At 35.4% G+C, this 21,270-nt stretch overlaps 1 protein-coding gene across 1 annotated transcript in view; it reads right to left on the bottom strand.

Moving 5' to 3' along the window:
- The window catches only part of CHIC2 (cysteine rich hydrophobic domain 2), a 58,490-nt gene that overhangs the window by 13,651 nt on the left and 23,569 nt on the right, over nucleotides 1-21,270 (bottom strand). The window contains exons 2-3 of the mRNA XM_086407668.1: nucleotides 12,545-12,599; nucleotides 12,252-12,407 (exon numbers count right to left, since the gene is read on the bottom strand). Of these exons, the coding sequence (XP_086263794.1) occupies nucleotides 12,252-12,407; nucleotides 12,545-12,599 (211 nt within the window). The remainder of the gene's footprint in view (nucleotides 1-12,251; nucleotides 12,408-12,544; nucleotides 12,600-21,270) is intronic.

The following is a 21,270-nucleotide window of genomic DNA, read 5'->3' as shown; positions in this document are numbered from 1 at the left end:
TTTCCAGCATCAAGGTCTCCCTCCAACTAAAAACAATCAGTGCCATTCACACTAATGGTAGTAATTTAGTTTATGTAAGAAAGTTTTCCAAGTTTCAATCCTAAAATATTTTTTAAAATGAAACAGCAATAAATATATTCTTCTGGTCATAAAATTTTTACATGAGATCCCTTTCCCACAGCAACTGAAGTAAGATTTGAAAGAGGTTAAACCTATTTCTGTATCATGATAATACAGGAGGAATTAAGGCAAAAAAACTGCAAACAGAATACCTAGCATTAGAATCAGAAAACCCAATTTTACCTTCAGTGAGAGTTCCTGTCCCTCCTACAATGCATTAACTCACTACATGACATTCTCAATCTAAGAGTGAATATATAAGTTTTAAGGAAGGGTATAATATTAGAAACAATAAAAACTTTATCAGAAATAGTATGTACTTATTTATTAGGGAGTGAGAACCTGATAATTTTTCAAATATAGGGATACTGATTTTTTGTTTTTATAAAAGTAAAACAGAAGCAAAAGCAATGTATCAACTCTCATTTGTCCAACTGGAATTTAGTATAAAATCTGATTAAAATATACTGTTTTCTTGCATCTTTATTTCTTTTATGGCCTCCTTCCTTTACTGTGAGTTTGTATTTTCAAGAAATACAAATTTGTTTAATTATTAGGGGAAAAAATAACAGGAAAGTTAAATCTGCCAAACAACTGGAAGTATTGCAAAAGCTGATATTAAATGCTTGAACATTATTACCATTTATAAATCAACTGGATAAACTTAGGTAAATTATTATACAACACTCTATGGACCTGAATTTCCTGTTATGTGAAATAATGATCTTTTAAGTTCCTTTAAAACCTCTAAAATAGCCCTGGCTTCCCGATTAAAACTGAACTATAATAAAGCATAAAAAATAACTGATTTTGTATCCTTATCAAAGAGTGAAAAAAAAAGTATGAGATCTGGAGCTTTAAGCCTAGGGTTCTAACTATGGCCTAACTTTGTAGACAGTGGGATCTCAGTTTGATCTGAGCTTCAGTTTTCTCGTCCTTATAATAAGAATAATATGAATGTCTACTCTTGGAATTTGGGGAAGACTGAATGACACAGTACAAGTTAACTGATTAACTCAATCCCTGGTGTACAGTGAACATTCAATAATTAGTTATTAGATGTTACCACGATATTTACCACATAGGTATTGTAAAGATTCAAAGAGAACATATGGGTTTTGCAATATATATGTGTATCAAAATATTGTATCAATGTATACCTTAAACTTACATAGTGTTATGTGTCAATTGTGTGCGCATGTGAATGTGTGCTAAGCCGTTTCAACTGTGTCTGACTCCTTGCAACCCTATGAATTGTAGCCCACCAGGCTCCTCTGTCTATGGGATTCTCCAGGCAAGAATACTGGAGTGAGTGGGTTGCCACGCCCTCCTTCAGGGGATCTTCCCAACCCAGGAATCAAACCCACGTCTCCTATGGCTCGTGTGTTGCAGGCGGATTCTTTACAGCAGAGCCACTGGGGCAATAAAGCTGGGGGGAAAAGAATGCATGGGGTAGATCTTATGTTAAATGTTCTCATCACACCTATACATACAAAAAAAGAGGGAGGAAAGGAGTGAATTACTAGAGGATGGTTAGGTTTATGGCATCGTTTATAATGATGGTGTCACAGGTGCATACTTATTTTGAACACATGAATACCCTAATAATTATGTTGTATTTATAGAAATAAAGTAATTGGATAGCATTCTTTTTAAAAAAAGGTTAGCACTGATTTTCCTAAACCTTCAGTCTATAATAATGTCATAAGAATACATTTAGTTCACCATCTCGTTTACCAGAAACTTTTCAAGATCCCCTCCTTCTCTAAAATTTTGTTATGATGCTTTTGTTTTGCTTTCATTATCTGCAACATGTTAGAAGCATCTTTCTAATTCTTCATCTAAATGTTCACCGCAATTCTCATCTTATGATTCAGAGTAAGTGAATATAACTGCTCAAATCCAAAACAGAATAAATTAGAGTTCTAAAAGTTCTAGGTATCTTTTAATCTTGGTGTTATAACTGAGTAAGTACACTCCAAGTTCCTCACACACACAAATATTTGCAGCTTTCTGGTTATGATTCTCCCAGGCTCACTTTTTCTTGAATTTCTTTAAATCCTACAAGGCTGCATTCTCACTTAAAACCCTCGACTCCTGACCTCTCCCATTTGGATTTTCTACTCCTACTATATACCCCAACCAAAGTAACTCACTATTATTGAATAACTAAATCTGAAGTTGAGAGAAAAGACATTTAGAAGTAAATCTAAGCACATTACAACTTAAAGTAAAAGAAATAAAGTTTGATTAAAAAAAAGACTTGTATCTCATCTAAGTTTCAAAACTAAATAGCAAAATCTAAAAACAAAAACAAACAAAAAAAACCCCTCAGAGAAGCCAAAAAAGTAAAAGAAAAACTAGGACCAAAAACTAAAGACAGAAAACAACAAAATTCTGTAAAGCAATTATCCTTCATTAAAAAAATAAATGTTTTAAAAAATTTAAAAGTAAAGAAAATACTAAAATGTCAATCTTTAGATTGGAAATAAAAATCAATATTGAGAACTTCTTTACTTAGAGCTTGAAAATAAGGATGTTTTTGTTGACTTACACAGCTCAGTTTTCAAAGGATTATAGATTTTCAGGACTGGAGAGTACCTAGAGAGATCAGTCAGCCTTTCTTCTCCCGAGATTAAAAGAAAAATAAAGTAGGGGGTAAGGTGGTGAAACTTCAGGCTCAGAGAGGTTTTAAGTGACTCAAAGTCGCTCAGCTTCACACAGTGATTTACTATCTTTTATACTTTATCACACTATCCCTGCAGAAAAAAATGTCTGTTATTTACTCTAGAAGACAAACGCTTTCATTTTCTTAGGAATTTTGTTTTGAATAGTGAGGACTATGTCTTCTGAAATGTTATGATCTTACTACTCAAGAATTTCAAAAGCCAAAAGGTACATTCATTCAGTAAACATTTATTGAACACAAAACAGATGAGAGGCACTGTGATTTTAATAGCAACAGCCATTAACTAAGCAACTTGCTCTTATTTTTAAAACAATACTGCTTCGTGTCCCACCTGGGGTAAAAAAAAAAAAAAAAACAATACTGCAATTAAGAGGCTAACCTCATCTTAGAGAGGTAAAAACTGAGGTTTAGAGAGTGTGAACTGATTAATGTTCTGAGTAAGTGCCACTTTCCAAACCAGTTCTTTCCAGCATCAAAGTCCAGGTCCCAGCTACCACATGTTGCAGCCTACTTCCCTATTCCTAAAGAAGTGATTCCCTGATATAGGTCTAAATACAGAAGAGTACAAAGAGAATGGAAATATACACTATGTACAACAAATTCATATTGAGAACACTTTTAGAAAGCCATGCAATTTTATTCCTTATAGGTAAGAGGTTAAAGCACTAAAAAAAAAAAAAAGGTACAAAACTCACAAGATTAAGAAGTCAGTATATAAACATTCTAAAACTTAGAGTTCTTCAATCAGAAAGGACAATGGCTGAGCATACATATAAACAAAGTCCAAAAAATCACTAAAGTTGGGATATTATATATGTTCATCATATATATATATGCAAAATCTCAAAAGACTGAAACTAATAGTTACTTTAGGATGGAAAACAAAAAACACTGTAACAATGTACAGTTAAATTATGAAATTTTTTCCTCAATAAATGAGCCAGGCTAAAACCAAAAAAGTCATAAAGAGTTCACTTACTTAGATATCAATTTTCAAAACTATAATACTAAAATTAAGGCACAATCAAGAAGCAAAGTATAAACAAAAGTATTAACAAAAATAAGCTTTTGCAAAGTAAATGTCATAAAATCTATTTAATGAAGCTGAAGCATTGTACCTGCTTGTAAGCTCCTCAGACTCACACTAAGAACTACCAAAAGGCTGAGGTTTCCTTTATTGTCTTCCAAGCATTTATCACTATTTGTAATTACCTAATTGCCTTTTTGTCTATTTTTTAAGTCCACAAGAGTAAACATATAACCTCTAAACATCATTTGAAGCAATACCAAGCCCACAGTGTGGCTTTAGAAATAATTAATTGAATTAATGAAAAAGTAACTTCCAGAGAATGGTGTATTGACAGCTTAAAGTGCTTAGTCCTTCAGTTGTGTCTGACTCTTTGAGGACCCATGGACTGCAGTCCCCCAGGCTCCTCCATCCGGATTCTCCAGGCAAGAATACTGGAGAGGGTTGCCATTTCCTTCTCCAACAGCTTAAACTAATGGCAGCTAAAATCAGCAATTTCATAAGACAGATATGTTCATACTCTAAGCGTTCCAATGTTATTCAGTAAGTCATTTTAAACATTTTCTATTAAAACAAATAAATATTATATAATAGAATGTAAAATTCAAATGCGTGTCTGAGATATAACACAAGACTTCAAAAATATTTTGTTATTGCAGGTGGCTACTTCATATTTCTAGGACATACATTTATTGTCTTTTGTTATTAGAGCTGCTGCTGCTGCTGCTAAGTCGCTTCAGTCGTGTCCGACTCTGTGTGACCCCATAGACGGCAGCCCCCCAGGCTCCCGTCCCTGGGAGTCTCCAGGCAAGAACACTGGAGTGGGTTGCCATTTCCTTCTCCAATGCATGAAAGTGAAAAGTCAAAGTGAAGTCGCTCAGTAGTGTCCGATTCTTAGTAGTGTCCGACTCTTAGCGACCCCATGGACTGCAGCCCACCAGGCTCCTCCGTCCATGGGATTTTCCAGGCAAGAGTGCTGGAGTGGGGTGCCATTGCCTTCTCCGTTATTAGAGCTACTTCATGGAAAAAGCATAACAAGTACTTATAAACTTGAACTATTTCTGCGCTCACCTAGCCAGTTCTCCAAACAGACTACATGCTTTTTCAATATAGCATTAATATAAATCTTTCAATCCCAAGCACAGTACGGATTTGTCAAAAATGCTTTTAGGACATTCAGACTTTCATTTTCAGCAAAGATGCAGCAATAGTCACCAGATTTACCCTCTGGCCTGAGACTACCAAAACAAACAAAACAACAGAAACTCAAAAAGCAAGACTATTGATGTCAGAGAGCTTCCAGGCCACAGTAAATGGAAGGACAGCCTAGACAAAGCCTGGCAACTCTGAGTTAAGGAGACAAGAGAATTGAGAAACCAAGGCAACTTGAAGCCACAGAACAGAGTACCAAAGAGGAAAGTGTTTCAAAGAACTCCAAAGATCTGCATGCAGACAGTCCACACTGAATATTAAGGTGACTGCTGAGCAGTACATGCTGGTAAGGGAACTACCAAAGGTAGAGCAAAGAACTACTAGAAAGGATGAGAGGTAAGAATGTCCAAAGATCCAGCACAAAGATCTGACAAAGATACAGCACAAAGCCTCTTTCCATTAGCCAGAATAGAGAACACCACAATTAACAAGCTACTGAGTAGAATAACCAGAAAGATCTTGCCTTACCAGTGTTTAGCCCTAGATCAAATACTGCTATGGATACTCAAAAAGTTAAGCACCCTCCTAGGTATATACCCAAAAGAACTGGAAAAAAGTATCAAACAAATACATATACAACCATGTCCATTATAGTAGCACTACTGGGCAGAAAAAATCTGAATGTCCATCAATGGATGAACGGATAAACAAATTATGATAGTGTGTACATGGGCTTCCTTCCCTGGTAGCTCAGCTGGTAAAGAATCTGCCTGCAATGCAGGAGACTTGGGTTTGATCCCTGGGTTGGGAAAATACCCTGGAGGAGGGCATGGCAACCCACTCCAGTATTCTTGCCTGGAGAATCCCCATGGACAGAGGAGCCTGGCGGGCTACAGTCCATGGGGTTGCAAAGAGTCGGACACAACTGAGCGACTAAGCACAGCATGGTATGCATGGTGTATATAAAGGAATATTATTCAATCATAAAAAAGAATGAAGACTTGAGATCTATTACAACACAGAGGAACCTTAAAAACATTACACCAAGTGAAAGAAGCCAGATACAAAGGGTCATATACTGTATGATTTAACTTACGAAATAACCAAAATAAATAAATCCATAGAGATAGAACACACACAGTCTGTGGACAGTGGTGGGGAGCCACACTACAAGGCATGTGGGATCTTAGTTCCCTGATCAGGAATTGAACCCATTTCCCTGCAGTGGAAGCATGAAGCCCTAACCACTGGACACCAAGGAATTACTGGAAGTACAAAGTCTTAACCATTAGACCATTAGAACAGTCTCTAAACTGTTCACTTTATAATGGTTAATTTTTGTTATGTGAATTTCACTTTGATAAACTATTATTTTAAAAATTTAAGAAGGCTGAAAATGAAAACCAAGAATTGATTAGGAGAAAAGAAAACAAATAGTAAAATGAAAGACTTAAATTTAGCCAAATTGATAATTACAATAAATGTATATGGTGCAAAATTTCTAATTAAAAGACAAAGAGTGTCAGACTGAATAAAAACTGAAAACAAAAATCAAGACTTAACAGTGCCTATAAGAAACAAATTTTAAATAATGGCACAACTAAGTTAAAAGTAAAAGAAGGAAAAAGATATGCCATGCTAACATTAATCAAAAAAAAGATGGAATGACAATATTAAAACTAGAAAAAGGTGTATTTTGGAGAAAAAATAAAGAAGGTCAATGTCATAATGATAGAGGTCAATTCACGGAGTAGACACAAAAATCTGAAACTTATGTACCTAATTACAATGTCAAAATAAATTTTAAAAATGCTAAGAATAAATAGACAAATCTACAGTTACATAGTTACAGTCACAGAGTTTAATATCCCTGTCTTGATAACTAATAGTACTAGACAGAAATTCAGTAAGACTATAGAAGATCTGACATTATTAACCAACTTAATGTAATTCAATTAAAACACACCATACCACCCAAAGGAAGATGAAAACACATTATTTTCAAGTGCCCAAAGATCATTTACCTACAAAGTTCATATTCTGGGTAATAAAATAAATCTTAAAAAATTTAAAAGGATTCAAAACATACAAAGTATTATCTAATCACAATGAAATTAAAAATTGGCAACAGAAAGATATCTATAAAAGTCCCCCAAATATCTGGAAGCCAAATAAAATACTTCTAAATAATGCATTGGTTGTACAAAAAAAAACCAAAAGAGAAATATGAAAGTAAAAGAAACTGAATGAAAATTAAAACACAACATACCAAATTTGAGCAATATAGCTAAAGCAGTACTCAGGAAGAAAATTTTTAACATTAAATATCAAAATATATCAATGACCTTTGATTCGAACTTTAAAAAAAAATACCAAACAGAGTAAGAAGAAGAAAGAATAAAAGGTGGAGTGGAACCTATGAGATATTAAACATTAACTTGATATAAACAATAAAATCAAAAGTTGATCTCTGAAATTAACAAAACTAATAAACCACTAGCCAGATTGGTCAGGAAAAAGAGAGAACAAGGAATAAATTAACAATTTTAGGAATTAAGCAGTTGTATTACTAGAGATTTTACAAGTAGTGAAAGAATAATGAATATTATGAACTGTATGAAAATTCAACTACTTAAATAAAACAGACAAATCCCTTGAAAAACAGAAACTATGAGGCTCAATGAAGATAAAGTAGGTAACCTGAAAAGTTTCATATATATTAAATAAACTGAATTTGTAGTTTAAATAATTCCAACAAAGAAAATTACAGGTCCAGATGGCTTCACTGGTGAATTTTCCTAAAACTTAAGAAAGAAAGAATGCATATTCTGCACAAACTCTTTCAGAAAACTGAAAAGGAGAGAACATTTCACAACTCATTTTGTGAGCTATCACTACCCTAATGCCAAAGTCAGATATTATGAAAAAAGACTACAGAAAGATATCCCTCATGAACAGACAGAGGACTTCTAAACAAACTTGAAGTCTAAAAATTCAATCAATTCCACATATTTCTAAACTAAAAATAAAAAACTATATAACCACTCTAAAGAAGCAGAAAAGGTATCTGACAAAATCCAACATCTATTCCTGATGTAAACTCCCCACAAAGCAGTAGAATAAAACTTCCTCATATGACAAAGAACATCTACAAAACCCCATAATATGATATGGAATGATAAAAATGTGAATACATTCCCCCTAATATCAGGAGTAAGACAAGGACATCTATTCTCATTACTTTTTTTTCTTTTTTTAAAATTGTTTGGCTCTGCGGGATCTTTGTTGCTTCACGGGGACTTTCTCTAGTTGCGCCAAGTGGGGGCTACTCTTTGTTGTGGTGAGCGGGCTTCTCATTGCAGAGGATTCTCTTGTTGAAGAGCACAGGCTCTAGGCATGGGAGCTTCCGTAGTTGCAGCATGTGGGCTCTAGGGCATAGGCTCAGTAGTTGTGGCACACGAGCTTAGCTGCTCCATGGCATGTAGAATCTTCCCAGACCAGGGATTGAACCTGTGCCCCTGCACTGGCAGGCAGATTCCTATCCACTGTGCCACCAGGGAAGTCCCTGTTCTCACTACTTCAGTCAAAGATTTTCTGGAGATTCTAGTCAGTGCATCCAAAGCAAGGAGAAGAAGTAGTAAAAATAAGAGCAAAAAAAAACAATGAAATTAAAAACAGAAAAATAGAAAAAAATCAGGCCTTAAAGGACTCCACTTACATCACTCCTACTCAACATTTTACTGGAAATTCTACCCAATGAAAAAAAGAGAAAAAGAAATAAAAGGCATACAGATTAGAAAACAAGAAATAAAACAACATGGTTATCTATGTAGAAAATCCCATAGAATCTATAAAAATATTCCTGAAATATAGTAAGGTCATATAGAACACAATGCCAATATACAAAACTCAACTGCATTTTTTATGTACTGGCAATGAACAACTGGAAATCAAAATTTTAAAAATACCATTAATAACATGAAAAACAAAGAAACACATAAAGCTAATAAAATATGTGCATGATCTGTATTCTACACAAAAAAATTAGAAAATACTGATGAAAAAGAAATCAAAGATCTAAATAAATGAAGAGGTATATAACACATTCATGGTTTTGAAGACTTGTTAAAGATGTCAATTTTTTCCAAATTGATTTATAATTTCAAACCAACCAAAACTGTAACTTTTAAAAGATAAGACAAGCTGATTCTAAAATCTGTGTGGAAAATGAAAAGAGAATAGCCAAAACAATCTTGAAACAGAAGAATGAAGTTTAGAAGACTTGTCCTACCTGATTTCAACACTTTCTGTAAAGCTATAAGGCGCTAAACTACACACACACACATGCTTTTATAATACTTTATAATTTTATGGTAGTAGTACAGTACTATAGCGGGGCTTCCCTGGTGGCTACAAGGTAAAAGATCTGCCTGAGAGTACAGGAAACTCGGGTTCAATCCCTGGGTTGGGAAGATAGAGGGAAATAGCAATCCACTCCAGTATTCTTGCCTGGGAAATCCCATGGACAAAGGAGCCTGACATGCTACAGTCCATGGGGGTGCAAGAATCAGACATGACTTAGCAACTAAACAACAAATAGTACTATTGCAAATACATATACTACAAAGCTATGAACTACTACAAATGAGACCACATGGTATTAAAATCAAGATAGGCACATAAAAATCAATAGAACAGAGTCCAGAAATAGATCCACATAAATATGGTTGACTGACTTTTGACAATATACAAAGGCAATTTATAGGAAAAGGATACTTTTTTCAACAAATCATCCTGGAAAACTTGAAGTCATATGTAAAAAATGAATTTTGACCTGTATCTCACACCCATACAAATATGGATTCAAAATGGGTCATCAAATACAGAAAAGATCATAGGAGAAAAATGTGACCCTAATTTAGGCAAAGAATTCTTAGATATGATGACAAACACACAATTTTTTAAAAATTAATATCCTGGACTTAATCAAAATAAAAAATTTTTGCTCTACCAAAGACATTAAGAGAATGAAAAAACAATTACAGACTGGAAAAATATATTTGCAAGTTAAAGATCTCACAAAGGATGTCCTTCAATTGGCAAATGGATAAACAAATTGTAATACATCCAAACAAGAGAATGCTTCTCACATTCCTACATATCGGTTCTGTTCTATTGATTGCTATGGGTCCATCTTAAGTTTAATACCATGTGGTCTTATTTATAATACTTTATAGCTTACTTTGTCTTATTTTGTAAGACAAAAAGGGCAAATGATAAATAAAAGGTTAAAAATCCCTGCTTTAAATCCCACCCCCATCTGACAAAACATCCCTTTTTTCAGGGCCTCTAACATAAGAGTCGGACACGACTGAAGGGACTTAGCAGCAGGAGCAACACCCTTCATATATGCAAGAAGGGTCCCTCTCTCCAATTATGTAACAGCTTATACCCATGACAGGGAAACAGTTTTTTAACCAGTAATCATTATTTGTTTATGCCAACTGGACAGCAGAGTCCATATAAAATTAAATCATAAACATATATACAAGAAAGACTTCAGAGGTAATAATACAAGTTGAATGAAATATACTTTCTGAAACTATAGATTGAAATAACCTAAAAAAGTCAATCTACCTTATGTCTCAAATAAGAAAGAATTCAATGAAAGCATCCAAAATATGATCTTGTTACTAAGAATGCATGGAAAAGGGTAGGAAGTTTCTTTTTGTTTTCTAAATCCTACACTGTGCACACATTACAATATCTTATTTATTCATTAAAAAAAAAATAAAAATAACTGTTTCAAAGGTTTCTATAGTAATAATACTCTTTAATTCCTTGGGTTAAATAATAGCAACCAACCAAGTAAGGAAGTTACAGCAGTCACATAAGCACTGGAAATGTCCAAAGAGTAGGAGGGAGTGAGGGGATCTAACTACAAGAACTACAAATTCAACTGTGGATGCAGGAAAAATCAGATTTTTTTCTTTTAATCTATGGTAGGAAGATGATCTGGTGAGTACTATTTGGGGGAAAAAAGAAATATTCTTCGAATATAAAAAATTAAATATTACAATAGCAATTCTATTACAAGGCAGTATCTACTTCCTATCAACAAAATGCACTAGTTAAAAACCTTTTCCAGTAAAATACACATCTTATTTTGTAAGACAAAAAAGGACAAATAAAATTTGCTTTTCTATATTTCTTATGATTATTTGATGACAAAATGAAATGTAGCCACACAAAACTATTCATTCTCTTCCAATGTATTTCATTTTTATACATATAATTACCATAATTTTTAAAGCTTTATAACAAAAAAATGTAACATTCAATCTGTACTAATTTGCCATACCTCTACCCATATCTTGGAAATTTTTTATTATAAGCAGTCAAAATTATTAGTCTTTAGATCATTTGTTTGCCTTCCCTGGTGGCTCAGTCAGTAAAGAATCCATCTGCACTGCAGGAGACCTGGGTTTGATTCCTAGGTCAGGAAGATTCCCTGGAGAAAGAATGGCTACCTACTCCAGTATTCTTGCCTGGAAAAATCCCACAGACAGAGGAGCCTGGAGGGTTACAGTCCATGGGGTCGCAAGAGTTGGACACAACTTAGCAACCAAACCACTACCACCATCAGACCATTTTTTTCAGATTATAAGATTACTATTTCATCACAGGAAACTTGTAAAATAACAACAACAAAAACTCTTTAAATAAAAAGAGAAAATCAAATTTTCCACAATTTTAACAAACATTGTTACCATTTTTTTCTGAGGTACTATCTTATAGATCAGTAATAATGCTATTAATCAATATTTATTACTTTGAACTATTCAGCTAAAACCTTTACAAACACTATTTCATCCTTATAACAGTCCTATTCAGTAGGGATAAATATTGCCATTCTACAGATATGTCAACTAGAGTTTAAAGAGGTTAGGAAAACACATTCGAGGTGGTCACAGAGATAAGTGGCAGACCTTAATACAAATTTTCAATTACCACCATCAATGGATATATAGATAAGGCTGTACTCCATTCTAACGTAATGTCTTACATCATAAAAATTACATGTTATTTTTAGATGGCTACTGAATATAACAGTATATGGTCAATCACTTCTCTACTGGATCAAATTATTTTTGTATATTATTCAGAATAGTGACTCATTCAATACAAAAAATAAAAACTAGATAGTGCAAGATCTCGCTTGTCTACTTCTAAATTTAAATTAAAATATATAATTCAACTTACTCTTTTACTGAGGCAAATAACTGGCCACATACTGCAACCTAAAGTGCAGCAGCAACAAAGGCAGCCACAAAGTAGCCAACGTACATTAACAGGAAGATTCTTCTTAAGACAACTGTTAACTCTGTTGATGCTGGCTTTAAATTCTTCAGGAGCTACCTAAAGAAAAATTTTAAGAAATAACAATACTGAAACATTAATGTCAATAAACATGTCTAACATAAATTTTTTTCTAATTTGTTAGGAAAAGACTATTTTTGAGGTATTTAAATAATGTCTAAATAATTGACACTCACTTTTCCAGTTAATGAAGAGGGGAATTCTGATTCAAATTTGTTGCTCAGTCCAAATCTATGTTTTTTAAAAAAAGAAAAATATATTATTATATGTCACTGTTGCAAAAAAACAGACCATTTAACTTAATAAAAGGTCAAGTAAATAAGAGCACAACTTTATAACTTTATACACAGAATAACAATGGAAGCTTAAGACATTATAATTAGCAATTTACGAAATGCAAAAAGCAATTCTGCAGCTGAATCAAAACTTTTATACAAGAGGTTAAGAATATATATAGACATCATTTTTCTTGGAGTTATCTTTGTGAGCCAAATATTAATGAAACAGAAAACAACACAATTGTCCAATTTTGTCAAAATTACTAAGATTCTTCCAATTAAGTAACCGAAAGCTAAAATCTCTGCTATTAATTACTCTTTAGGTTAAGAGTATTTTGTTAATACTCAACAAAATAGTGACTTGTCTAAGAATGCAAATAACATTTTCTAAGACCAGCATATCTACACTGCTATTACACCTAGAGAATGTTAAAAATATTTGGAACAACATGGCTACTTTAACTTTCAAATACTAAGACATTTGCTATACATTATTTCCAAAGAAATGAAACCAAGGTAGTACATTTTAACATCTTTAAGCTTTTAAATGTTTGCACAGATCATGAAGACTGACTGGGCACTTGACTATTTCTTTGCATAAGTTAGCAGGAAAGAAAAAAAACACTCATAGACACATTGGTAACAGCAGACTGCACCCTGGAAATAAAATTGAGATGTTTATATATGATAATTTTTTTACTGGATTTTGGAGCCAAATCTTTTTTCCAGTTTTATTGAGATTTACTTGGCATATAAAACTGTATTAGTTTAAGATATACAACCAAATGATTTGATACATGCATACACTGTGAAATGATTACCATAGTAAGTTCACTAGTTCATATCCATTCATCTCACACATATTTTTTTTCTCTTGTGAAGAAAATGCTTAAAATTCACTGTCTTAGCAGCCAGTCTTGAATACACAAGACTGCATCTTAAATAGCTGGCACTGATAAGAGGGATCCCCTGGGATATTCTGTATGAAAGAGCTGGCCAGGGTTTCTGACTCAACCATCAGTGAAGCCACAGAGAGAAATTAAGTAGGTATTCTGTGTTAAGGCAGTAAGGGGTGTTGGAGACTGGCCAGGTATTGCGTGAATGTAATGAGTCAGATCCAGCTGACTACTGTCACACTAGAATGCAGGCCTAACTTTGACAGTCTGTATGACTTTCTTTTTCTAGGAGGAGCTAGAAAACCAGACCTCTATGCAAAATTTCCCACCTTTAAAATAGTGTGCAAGTTAATCACAGCACTTCCGTGGGTCAGGCTGTCATTTGCATCATGACCTAGACTTCTCCACAACATCTAGATGGTGGCATCAGAGACTATCCTGTCATCATCTTAAAGTACTTTCAAAAATTATTTAATAGTAGCATTGAAATAACATCAATATGTCTTTATAAACAATGGATACTATTTATGAAAAAACTACAATACAATTACCTAGGTCCAAGACAAAGTTCTCTTCACACTAAACATAAACCATTACTATTTAATATAACTCTGGTATTGGTGATATTCTCTTTCTAAGACTCTGAGTTAAACCTATTTTTTAATATGGGGGCCTCAGAACAATGTGGTTCTACCCGAGATTGCCCCTATAGATAATTCACCCCCAACTGCAAAGGTCCTAGCATGAGGAAAAGGTATACAGTGCTTGCTGATAGTTCTGAGGTCTCTAGATAATGGACTTCCTTTTCATCTATTTCTCTTAGAGGAGATATAATCAACAAATATTTACTGAGTTCAGTTCAGTCGCTCAGTCGTGTCCAACTCTTTGCGACCCCATGAACTGCAGCATGCCAGGCCTCCCTGTCCATCACCAACTCCCAGAGTTCACTCAGACTCACGTCCATCTAGTCAGTGATGCCATCCAGCCATTTACTGAGTATTGGCTTCTAAATTATACATTTCCATCTCTTGTGTCATCTCCTTTTGTCTGATGACTTTCTCCTTCAATTAACAGGTTTCATTTCAATCATGTTTATTATTGCAATTAACCATCTCCTTCCAACTGGTTTTGAAATTTTTTTAGAAAAGCAACAACCAGATACCTCCAAGTCTCCTAAAGGTAAGTGTCTTCCCCTACCATCTTCAGCCATTAATATTTAATATACTTAAATATTTAAAACAGAATATTTTATCAAATACCAATAGTTTGCCAGGTAATACGCTATGTTGGAGGCAGCAGTCCAGCATGAGTATAAACATCTATTTCCTTTCTTTCCCAAGACTGGATACTCCCTACAACAGGACTGAGTGGCTGGGTGTTGATGCTTTACCCAGGAAGCACTACCAACTAACTGCCCTGCTGTTCCTGTAAGTCAAGGTTCCTTTTAAGTCAGGCTAGTAGTTATTCTTCTGAGTAAGAACTAAGGACTTTCCTTAGGCACTCCCCTCTTCATACTTTTGATGTGTCTTAAGAACAGATAGCAACCCTTCTTTCTTCATCTCGCCCCCAAAAGAATGACGTGTTCACAATAGATGGGACTGCTTAGCTCTGCCACCAGCCTTTAACTTCGTGCCAATAATTTTTCCATTTTGCCTCACTTGTGGTTTCCCACCTTCTGAACAAGAATACCTATAAAGAGTATCAAAAAGATACTGCTGTTGAAGAGCTTGGAGTCTCCCCAGCCCACAGGAGTGAATCCCAACAGCAATTTGCTTTCCTTTTAAAAGTCTTAAAAAGATATTTACATTTGAATCAAGTACTTCGCGATTACAGGCAGATCGAGCCATGATAACCAGGCACCCTTTCCATTTGTACTCTGCTATATTTAAACATTTGGTGTCAGGACCTCTTTGCTCTCTTAAACCCTTGAGGACTTCACTGAACGTAAGTTTATGCGATTTATATTTATCACTATTTTGGATTATACATTAGAACGGAAACCCCTAAAACACTTAAAATATTTTTTCATAAATGAGTCCACTGTATGCTAATGAAAATGTTTTTATGACAAATATTTTTCAAAGCAAAAAACTTTAGTGAGATCTTCACATATCTCTTTAATGTCCAACAATGGGAGACAGCTGAATTTTTACATCTCTTTCTGCATTCAGTCAGTAGTAACACACTCTTTTGTGTGCATGAGTGCTCAGTCATGTCTGACTCTTTGCAACCCCATGGACTGCAGCCCACCAGGCTCTTCTGTCCACAGAAATTTTCCAGACAAGAACACCGAAGTGGGTTGCTATTTCCTACTGCAGGGTATCTTCCCTACTCAGAGATGGAACTCATGTCTCCTGCATTGGCAGACGGATTCTTTACCACTGGAGCCACCAGGTAATCCCCCATGCTCTTTTGGTTAACGTTTATAAAGAACATTGAGTTTCACCAGATACGTAGTTGAAAAATTCTGTATATTCTTTGCTATTATAACACTTGATAAGTGGTAGCTTATTAAGAATTTTTTGCAAGGCGGAAAAAAATTTTATCAATGAACTTTTAATACTTTGTTAAATTAAAATCCACTGTATATCTTTTTTTTACCAGCTTTTTTTTTTTTTTACCCATACCTGATTCTATAAGTTCATATATTTGTACCTTGGAAAACACTGGTAGATTGAGTGATGCAGATTTCCAAATGTTGATACACGTCATTGTGTGATACCAGAATCATCACACCATAACTACCTATCTCAGCAAAAGTTTGGGGAAGTTGTCAAGCTCACAGTGACAGACATAAGTTTTCCAAAAATTCTAATTTTCATCTGAAAGCTGGAATTATTCACAACAAATGCTATCAGCTGTTCTACCAGAAGTGAGTCTTTACTTTAGAAAAGAGGGTGAATAACCAGCAGTATATAAATAAAAGAAAATGGTTGCTTTAATTTAAGCTACCATTAACATCTTTAAAACTAACTTCAAAACATATTACTTTAATAGATGACTTTCTCCCTAGCTTTGAATGTTGCTCTTGGAGACAGGCAGTTAGCTGTGGGTTTTAACAAGTGTCCTTCGTAGCCATAAGCAATAAAAGGAAAAATGCAAGGAAAAGTTGGAAACAAGGAAAGAGAAAAGAAACAAAGAAGAAAATGAAGACTGACAAAGTGTTACCAAAAACTGTCTTACTTACTATTCAATACTTACTACCTATCAGTCCATTAGATGTTTGAAAGAAAATGTAGACATGTGCTACATCTAGGTGGTGATGGAATTCCAGTTGAGCTATTTCAAATCCTTAAAAATGATATTGTTAAAGCGCTGCACTCAATATTCCAGCAAAATTGGAAAATGCAGCACTGGCCACAGGACTGGAAAAGGTCAGTTTTCATTCCAATCCCAAAGAATGGCAATGCCAAAGAATGTTCAAACTACTGCACAATTGTACTCATCTCACACGGCAGCAACGTAATGCTCAAAATCCTCCAAGCCAGGCTTCAACAGTACGTGAACTGTGAACTCCCAGATGTTCAAGCTGGATTTAGAAAAGGCAGACGAATCAGATATCAAATTGCCAACATCCGCTGGATCATCAAAAAAACAAGAGAGTTTCAGAAAAACATCTGTTTCTGCTTTACTGACTATGCCAAAGCCTTTGACTGTGTGGATCACAACAAACTGTGGAAAATTCTGAAAGAGATGGGAATACCAGACCACCTGACCTGCCTCCTGAGAAATCTGTATGCAGGTCAAGAAGCAACAGTAAGAACTGGACATGGAACAACAGACTGGTTCCAAATTGGGAAAGGAGTACATCGAGGCTGTATATTGTCACCCTGCTATTTAACTTATATGCAGAGTATATCATGTGAAATGCTGGGCTGGATAAAGCACAAGCTGGAATCAAGACTGCCGGGAGAAATATCAATAACCTCAGATATTCAGATGACACCACCCTTATGGGTGAAAGTGAAGAAGCACTAAAGAGCCTCTTGATGAAAGTGAAAGAGGAGAGTGAAAAAGTTGCCTTAAAACTCAACTTTCAGAAGACTAAGATCATGGCAAACAGATGGAGAAACAATGGAAACCGTGACAGACTTGATTTTGGGGAGCTCCAAAATCACTGCAGATGGTGACTGCAACCATGAAATTAAGACACTTGCTCCCTGGAAGAAAAGCTGTGACCAACCTAGACAGCATATTAAAAAGCAGAGATGTTACTTTGCCAACAAAGGTCCGTCTAGTCAAAGCTATGGTTTTTCCAGCAGTCATCTGTGGATGTGAGAGTTGGACTATAAAGAAAGCTGAGCATCGAAGAATTAATGCCTTTGAACTGTGGTGTTGAAGAAGACTCTTGAGAGTCCCTTGGACTGCAAGGAGATCCAACCAGTCCATCCTAAAGGAAATCAGTCCTGAATATTCATTGGAAGGACTGATTTTGAAGCTGAAACTCCAATACTTTGGCCACCTGATGCGAAGAACTGACTCACTGGAAGAGACTCTGTTGCTGGGAAAGACTGAAGGCAGGAGGAGGAGGGGACAACAAGGGATGAGATGGCTGGATAGCATCACTGACTCAATGGACATGAGTTTGAGTAAGCTCTGGGAGTTGGTGATAGACAGGAAAGCCTGGTGTGTTGCAGTCCATGAGGTCACAGAGTCGGACACGACTAAGCGACTGAACTGAGTTGAGCTACATCTACATCTATTCCTGTTACCTGAAAGATTTTGTCCTGAATCACTGTTAAAATAATCATTGCTTTAGAAGTGATAAAAGATTTAAACTGTTTTCAAAGAATGGCAAAAAGATAAAACACATCAAACATAGCCTATTTTACTCTTATATACTACAAGTTTACGATCTACTAGAACTTGGAGAAAAAGAGAATTCATTCAAATCAAACTATTCAGGACGTTCTATGTAACATTTCATGATCACAAAATCCTACAAAGGAAGTCTTGCATAGCTTAAAATTTTTTTAAGGAAGAAAGCATTTATGAGGCCAATTTTTAGCTTTTGCATGTGTGTGGGGGTGGGGGATGGGGTGGATTTTAGTTCTCTGACCAGTATTGAACCTGGGCCCGTGGCAGTGAAAGTGCAGAATTCTAACCACTGGACTGCCAGGAAATTCCTCCAATTCTTACTTTTATATAAAGTGAGGTAATTTTGAAAGTTCTTCAGTTCAGTTCAGTTCAGTCGCTCAGTCGTGTCCGACTCTCTGTGACCCCATGAATCACAGCATGCCAGGCCTCCCTGTCCATCACCAACTCCCGGAGTTCACTCAACTCACGTCCATCAAGTCGGTGATGCCATCCAGCCATCTCATCCTCTGTCGTCCCCTTTTCCTCCTGCCCCCAATCCCTCCCAGCATCAGAGTCTTTTCCAATGAGTCAACTCTTTGTATGAGGTGGCCAAAGTACTGGAGTTTCAGCTTTAGCATCATTCCTTCCAAAGAACACCCAGGGCTGATCTCCTTCAGAATGGACTGGTTGGATCTCCTTGCATTCCAAGGGACTCTCAAGAGTCTTCTCCAACACCACAGTTCAAAAGCATCAATTCTTCAGCACTCAGCTTTCTTCACAGTCCAACTCTCGAATCCATACACGACCACTGGAAAAACCATAGCCTTGACTAGACGGATCTTTGTTGGCAATGTCTCTGCTCTTCAATATGCTATCTAGGTTGGTCATAACTTTTCTTCCAAGGAAGTTCTTATATCTGGTGAAGTTCTGCAAAGGCACTGAAACTTTACACCTAAGTTTAAATGGAATCTTGAAATAGGATTCTTTTACTCATACCTCACCTACTTTCATATCATTGTCACCTCATTCCTAATCTACAGCCAAAACTTAGAGTAAGCGACTCTAATCTGCTACTCTGCACTCTCATCTTCATCCAATTCAGAACCTCTCTTCATGATAGATCTACCCTTTCCAAACTTCTTTTAATATTTAACTTTGGAACCTCTAATTATTGATCTGCTACTTGGATACCTTAAATAGGTATATTTTCTCCTATGAAATGACAATCTCTCCTTAGAAATTCTCAACTACAGCTCATTCTCTGGAGTCCATCTTCCAGACTCCATCTTCCATGTTCTCATAATACTTGACTATATTCTCTCTTGCATAGCAAATTATCATGTCTCACTATAAAAATTTCATAAGCCTAATTCCCTATCTTGATAATCAGTGAGATGGTTATAGGTAGGCATGATATCTTAACTCTCTTTATATTCTAAATGTCTGGCCCAATGCCTGATAAATATTCAATAAATATTTGCTAAATAAATTAACTTCCAAGCCAGAAAAGTGGTTTACATTTTATTAACTCCTCACTGCAAACTTCCACTCCACTGTTCTCTCTTCTGATGCCCATGATTCTCACATTGTTCCAAGCCCCAACCATCATTTTCAGTATTCCAGGTCACTCCCTCTGTGTTGAGGATCCCCAAGATCATCCTCCGGTTTGATGATTCACTAGAAAGACTCAAGGGACTCAACATATTGTACTCAGAGCTAGATTTACTACAGCAGAAAGGTACAAAGCAAAATCAGCAAAGGGAAGAGGGATATGGGGTGAAGTCTAGAGGAAACCAGAAACAAGCCTGCAAGAATCTCTTCTCAATGAAGAATACAGGATGTGCTTAGTTCCTCCAGGAACTAGTTTTCACAACATATATATAATGTTGTCTACCAGGAAAGCTCATTAGAGAGTCAGTATCAAAGCTTTTACCAGGGACTAGTCACATAGGCCCCCTCGACTTAGCATGTACCAAAATTCCAGACACATGTACAAACTTTCCAGAAGGAAAGCAGACGTTCAGTATAAACCACATAATTTGTACAAACAGTTTAGGCACAGTGAGCCATTCTTATCAATTCTGGGCATACTGGGAACACTTCCAAAGTACAAGTTCTCAGACACCAACCAAAAACCAACACAGCAAACAAGGCTTTTTAAGGATAGCAGTCTCAAGTCTGCTATGTTCTTTTCTGCACAACTTCACACTCTCTAAGGACACAGACATTTATGTCACAGTTTTTCCTTTCTACAACAACTCCTGTTTTTATCCCAAATAATTCAATCTTCAGCACCAAAATCTAACTATTAACTGACCTTATCTAATCTGAGGAAAGTCACTTCTATTTAAATCAGCAACCAACATCAACACTTATAATTATATCCTGAAATTCGGAACTGTAAATTTCTCCTCTTACCACTAAACCATCAATCATTTCATTTCTTCCACTTTTATTAAATTTGTTTCCTTGTGTCTGGTTGTAACCCATTCCTCCTTACTACTCCTCCTTGCTTTCCATTCTAAATCTGCTCCCTATGACTCTACTTTCTCTTTACCTGCCAGAAATACACAATCATTTAACCATACTCAAAAAGAACCCTTTATCTTCTGCACCTCTAGAGGGTCTTTTGTCAATCCAATAGAAATGTTTACATTCTTTACTTCAATTTTCACTGCTTGGAACTACATTAGGGAAAAAAAAAAAAAAGCATAAATTACATCTAACTTCAGTTAGATTAATGCAGTAACAATCTTAAATCATTCATAATCAGCTTCCTTTTCCATACTTCACAACTGCTCCTCTGTATGCTCAGCCTTATCCTCACAAGGCACTTTTTTTCTTTTTGCAGATAACCATAGTTCCTTAACTCCAACCAAAGAGAAAAAGACCAATGAAATAAAAAACTGCTTTGCCTTCTCTCCCTTTCAT

This window comes from Bos grunniens, chromosome 6 (genome assembly GCF_055505025.1).
Source record: "Bos grunniens cultivar Pamir isolate PY7600 chromosome 6, Bosgru_T2T1.0, whole genome shotgun sequence".
NCBI lineage: Eukaryota > Metazoa > Chordata > Mammalia > Artiodactyla > Bovidae > Bos > Bos grunniens.
The sequence above is the reverse complement of the archived record's forward strand: the minus strand, read 5'-3'. Positions and strand labels throughout refer to the sequence as shown.